This window comes from Mustela nivalis (assembly GCF_964662115.1).
Source record: "Mustela nivalis genome assembly, chromosome: 12".
Lineage (NCBI taxonomy): Eukaryota > Metazoa > Chordata > Mammalia > Carnivora > Mustelidae > Mustela > Mustela nivalis.
This window is the reverse complement of record NC_139031.1, coordinates 86,342,460-86,348,368: the sequence shown is the minus strand read 5'-3', so window position 1 is coordinate 86,348,368 and position 5,909 is coordinate 86,342,460. Positions and strand designations below refer to the sequence as shown.

Genomic DNA, 5,909 nt, shown 5'->3' with positions numbered 1-5,909 from the left:
CACCACCACCCACCCCAGCACCATCTTCCAGGAACTGGCCTCTCCCCCATTAGTCCCCGCCTCTCTTCGGAGAGCACCCAATGGGTGGAGTCGGGGCCGTGGTGGGAGGGGCCCGAGGCGGGCGCATTTAAAGAAAGGCAGAGGGCGAAAGGAGGCTAGAGAGGAGAAGAAAGAAACCAGGGGGCCAGGCGCCGTCCAATGACAAAGCCCAGGGGTGGGCGCCGGCCGCCATCTTGTACCGGGCGGCAGGATATTCACCCGCGTCTTCCGCCCTCGGAGGGGGAGGGGCGGCGGCCGAGGCGAGAAAAGTAGCGAGAGACGCGCCGGCCCGGAGGCGCCAGCAGCGGCCGCCGCCGCGGAGCCGGACGCGGGCGGGGGCGGCGGCGGCGGCGGCGGCGAGACCCGGCGAGCGCGGGCGGCCCCGAGCGGCCTCCGATGCGGCGCAGCGTGAAGAGGCGGCGGCGCCGGCCCCCGGCGGCCCCGGCCCCGGCTGCCCGGGGCGGCGGCTTTAGGGCCGGAGGAGGGGCCGAGCTGGAGGCGCGGGAGGAGAAGGTGGTGTACTCGCGGTCGCAACTGTCGCTGGCCGACAGCACCAAGGCGCTGGGCGACGCCTTCAAGCTGTTCATGCCCCGCAGCACGGAGTTCATGAGCTCGGACGCGGAGCTCTGGAGCTTCCTCTGCAGCCTCAAGCACCAGTTCTCCCCGCACATCCTGCGCAGCAAGGACGTCTACGGCTACTCCTCCTGCCGGGCCCTGGTCCCCGACCCCCCGCCGCCCCCCGCGGCCCGCGGCCAGACGCGCAGGCCGGCGGCCAGGAGGAGGCGCCGCGGAGCCCGGGCGGCCGCCGCCCGCCGGAGGGGGGCCCCGCCGGGCCCGCCGCTGCCGCCGCCGCCGCCGCCACCGCCGCCGCCACCGCCACCGCCGCCGGCCCCCGAGGACAGCTGCCCCGCCAAGCCCGCGGTCCCCGGGCCCTGCTTCGGGGGCCGCACCCTGGAGGAAATCTGGAGGGCGGCCACCCCGACGCTGACCACCTTCCCCACCATCCGCGTCGGCGGCGACGTGTGGGGCGAGCGCAGCCTGGCGGCGGCGCGGCGACGGGCACGCCAAGTCCTGCGAGTGAACCTGGAACCCGTGGTGAGGCTTCGCCGCTTCCCGGTGCCCCGGGCGTGAGTTGCGGCCCTGGCCCCTGCGCCCCGGGACGGCTTCCGCCTGGAGGGATGAACAAGTGACAGTCGAGTGTTTACAGATCCGGCCTGGACCGCGTCCCCTAGTGCACTTTACGGGCGAAGAAGCACCGGATGGGCTTTCCCGGCCCGCGTCCCCGGGATGCGGCGCCGCCGTCTGGGACTCCGGGGCAGGTGTGCCCTCTGCTGCCTCCCAGCACCAGGTTTGCGGAAGGAGGAGACGGCTGGACCTGCAAGGGAGGTCCCCTTTCTTCCTAAGCCCAGACTGATACGTCTCCAGGACTATAGGGGCAGATCCGTTTTCTCCCTTTTGGACTCTCTACCTCACTGGTCTGGAAGTCCTCCGAAGTCATTCTTTTTCCAAAGGAATTTGGTTTCGTGCTTGTGTAATAAAGCTAGAATTTACTTGCTGTTCATCCACCCCCCTGCTCTCCCCTTTTGTCTTTTTTGACTGCCACCCCTCTTTTTGGAGGAAAGATCGAATATGTATTTTTGAAAGGTGTTGCACTAGTTTGTGCTCAGGGTATTCTGAATCCCACTCGTTTCCGAATCTCAACTGGATTCCAAAGCTTTGACCAAGGATATTGTCTAAGAAATTCAAGCTTATGACTCTTAATAGTGTAAGGATTTGTATGGCTTTGAATTTCATGGGCTCAGTGATTACAAACAAAGAAATGCAAAGTACAACTGTTTCAGCATTTTTGAGGTGTTTCCTAAAGATTTTTATTGAAATTTAATGTTTATATTTACTGAGCTCCTAAAGGAAATGGTAGAAACTCATAAAGTTTTGTTTAGGAAAAGTTGAATTGTTGAATTCTTTTTAATTGAATAAAATTTAAAGTGCATTGAAACCACATGGCTTGTGATAAAAAAAAAATAAAAGAATGCGTGAATTATAAAGAACTGGTGTTGGTTAAAGAGATGGGTGGAATCCGATTGGAAATGATTTGGCTTCCTGGTAGTAGTCTAACATTCAGATCTGGGAATAGTTCAAGGATAATTTATTTTAAAATGGAAATTGCTTAGGCAAAATGAGTATGTGTAAACGCTGTGATTAAAATGCCAAACAGAATACCCATTGGAATTCTCAGAAGTATTAATGATCTAGAGGGGTGGGGCATTTCTTGGTATCAAATAACTGGTGGAAGTTAACTTTGGGCAAAATAGATTTTCCTTCTGTGTTTTTGTTTTTGTTGTTGGATAACAAGAAATGTCTGGATCACTGTCCATCACTCTTAAACATCATGACAATTAGTTTTACTCCACGAGTTTCCTTTATCTTATTTCCATTCATAATTATGTTTGCAGTTATTGGTCTTTTGTTTGACAGCCGAAGACCACAGGATTTGAACAGGCGAGCCACACAGAGTACTGACCCTTCTTTTACACTTTTGTAATAGTGTTTATATCACATGGCCCAGTGTGGAATTGATTATCCAAGTGCCTTTGGTCATTGATGGCAGCAAGACTTAATGGTTTTTAGCCAGTGGTGCCGCAGCCAGATCGTACTGCAATATCTTAAGGGTCAAGTAGCGATTTTGTACCACTATTATTTCAAATTTAAGTATTCTGCCATGGAACCATCCATACCAGGCTGGAACATGACATATGAAATCTTCAATATTAAGGTTTCTCTCTGCTTGGCAGCTTCTTAGGGGAATAATGAGAGTTGCGATTTTGACTCTTGTGTTTTTAGAATTCAAATGGCATAGCTTTCTGAAATGAATTTTTCAAGTTTAATAGTTCATAGTAGGAGTTTTGTGACTTTAATTTCAGTGTATTTGTTTTGTAAAAAAAAGAAAAGAAAGATATATGACTTTATGCCAGTTTCCCAGTAAGCCTCATATTCTTTTATTCACTACTCGATGATAATGTGTTGTTACAAATACTGTCACATGAGTAAATAAAAGTGAATAATTACTTAGAAGATGGAGAGTGTTAAATTATATGTGTGATAGGAAGCTTATATATATTCTTTTGGTTATTAGCTTCCATTGCCAGTTGTACTTAAATGCATAGGGTTTTCTTTCCCTCTTCCCAAATTGTTAACTTTTTTAGCTAATTAGCACCTGAGGGAAAAAGATGTATTTGTACCACTTCACTATTGTATATAATTTTATAATAATTGAAAAATAAATCCAATGGCCATATTAGAATGTAACTTCAACATAGAGCTTATTTAGATCGCTTCCCAGAGGATTTTGAAATTAGATGTAGCTGGGAGGATCACTTTGCTCAGCACAAAAGTGAAGCATAACCATTGATACCATGCATTTATTTTAACTGAGAATCTTAGTTTTTTCCTCTTATGCCTTGTTACTTTAGTGCACTTGAACTTGCATATATGCTTTGGATTATGCGGGCTATCTGATTTCAGTGTGGATCTGATTGCCCATCCTAAATTCAATACGCTAATTATCTGGTCTGTGGAAAAATCATGCCATTTCTAGTTTGTGAAATAAGATGTAAACAAATCTTTATTTTTGCCAAGTTTTCTTTAGCAAAACCTTGCTAAAGTTAGTTGTTTTACAACGTATAAAATGTGAAGAAACAACTAGTGCAGTTGATGAGTATATAATAGGAAAATGAAAGTATTTTATGGATACTCTTGGGCAGAATGTGAAAAGGAACTTGGCACGGTGGCCTTTATGGTTCATTTAACTGTCTTCTAAAGTGAGTCTGTAGCTTAGCTTGTATATAGTTTTTTGAAAGAAATACCATGATCTTTAATTCATTCTCTAACCTTTATGTCTCATATGGCACAAGTAAAGGGGGAAGCTAGGAGGAAGTTTATCACCTTGCTATGCTATTATTGAATCTTGAGTGCCTAAATGTGGTGAGCGGCACCTCAAAGAACCTTTTGAATCCTTGATGTCATTTTTATCCTCCTCCTTGTCAACCAGCAACTGATTTTTCCTCACGGAATCCAGTAATGTTCTGACTGTTGAGGGCAAGCTTCGTTGTTGTTAGTGCAAAGTGTCACTGTTGTGGTGTGTATTTATTTTGTCCAAGTTTGAGCACCTGATTGGACATGTGTAATTTAAGCTGGTGGCTGACACACACTGATTGCTGTGTGCAAACTATAGTATTATTTTTCTGGAAAGGATTCAATAAGAACACACGAAAGATATTTGAATATGAAAGATCTGAGTAATTTTGAGCTCAAAAGTTTTTTTGTTGTTTTAAGGATTGCCACAGCACTCTTTAAATTGGTGTTTTTTAATGGACATATATACATAATACTTTATGGGTGTGTTTAAAATATTTTTTGATAGACTGTTATGTCTTAAGTGCATTAGAAGGCAATTGTTTGTAATGGAACTGAATTGTTTTCTTGGACAGTTTGATGTGCGCATATGATTAAGATTTACAATCTGGTTGTACTTTTCTTTTTAATTTATTAACTGTAAATAAATTTTAGAGAATATACAGTGTCTGATTTTTCTAGTGATGTTGTAAGTGTTTGAAATGGGATTTTCTGTTTGCATGTGAAATGGAAAGTGTTGGTGTGATACGTTTTGACTTCTTTTGTGGACTTGGGAATCCTCGAAATCCTGAGATAATGTGTTTTATGCTATCTTGGGAGTCATTGTTACATCAGCTCTGATGACCTAGTGAATCTCCACGACAGTGCTTCATGCCCAAACCCAAGCCATTACCCAGTTTGCCATCAATAAAGACTTTAAAAACGCATCAAAATTCAGTTTTGAGTCCTGACCCTGATCCCCCTGCCCCCTGTGATGTGTTTTCGTATTATGAAAGAAAGCTGTGTTCTATGAGTAGGATCTGTAAAGCTTGTTCTACAGAATAGAGCAGAGGCAAAATTTTCATTATAGTCTGGAGGGTAGAAGTATACTGCTCGTAAGGGAAGGACTCGTAGTGCTATGTGGCTTGAATTTGCCTTTGTATCTGAGTTCTTACCAATAATTGGAGGCCGCGGTGTAATGGCTATGGATCACATTGCCTGGTATGGGATTAAAGCTTTGCTACTTAACAAGCATTAGAACTCTGGTAAGTTTCAAAAACTGCTCTGTGCTTCAGTTTCAAGTATCAAATGTGGTTAGTCAAGGAAACTGCTGGGTTATTGAAGGATTAAAAAAATTATTAATGGGGGAACACATAGGAAATGCTTAATAAATGCTATTGGAGCCATGTATGCTGAAAAAATATATATAACGTACACACACAGAGTGGTCCTTTGGGAGTTTAGCATCCTCAAACTAGAGTGTGGTGTGGGAAACTCAAAAGATAAATTATGAGAAGGTAATTTGTGGGTGCATTAAATGGAAGGCAGGGACAGCAGGAGGTTGGATTAAGTTGATTTATTAGGTAGTTATCACAATGGGAGGTTTTCCAGGCTTAAAAACCTTGGGCCCTTTTATTGTATCTCTGAAAGATACTCAAAATATGCTCTTAGGTATATTAAACTATCTGAGGCTTTATACAAGTAATAGATTAAAGCTACTGATCAAGCACTTGCCAGATATCAACCCTAAATTTTCACTTGGAGTAAGCTCAGTAAGGCTTGCTTAAAAACCATGTTAACATGTATAGAACTAACCTCGAATCAGTTTGTGTGAGCTTTGTACTTCCTGTGTTAAAGGGAACAAATGAGTGCAATAGTTAGGTTTGAAACAGCATAACGTTATTACCAAAAGTAAAAAAAATACACTCCCATTGGAAGCATTGACACACTCATCTTTAGATTTCGGGTTTAATGCCTAT

The 5,909-nt window shown here is 45.1% G+C and overlaps 1 protein-coding gene across 1 annotated transcript; it reads left to right on the top strand.

The window, feature by feature from the left end:
- The first annotated feature begins 374 nt into the window (after nt 1–374).
- Nucleotides 375–4,611, top strand: CCDC71L (coiled-coil domain containing 71 like). Its single transcript, XM_082692488.1, has one exon. It carries the CDS (start codon nt 436–438, stop codon nt 1,168–1,170), a length of 735 nt encoding a protein of 244 aa, XP_082548614.1. The 5' UTR covers nt 375–435; the 3' UTR covers nt 1,171–4,611.
- Nucleotides 4,612–5,909: the final 1,298 nt, after the last annotated feature.

Excerpts from the sequence above, each read along its gene's own strand:
- CCDC71L (XM_082692488.1), top strand. The coding sequence starts at position 436 with ATGCGGCGCAGCGTGAAGAGGCGGCGGCGCCGGCCCCCGGCGGCCCCG.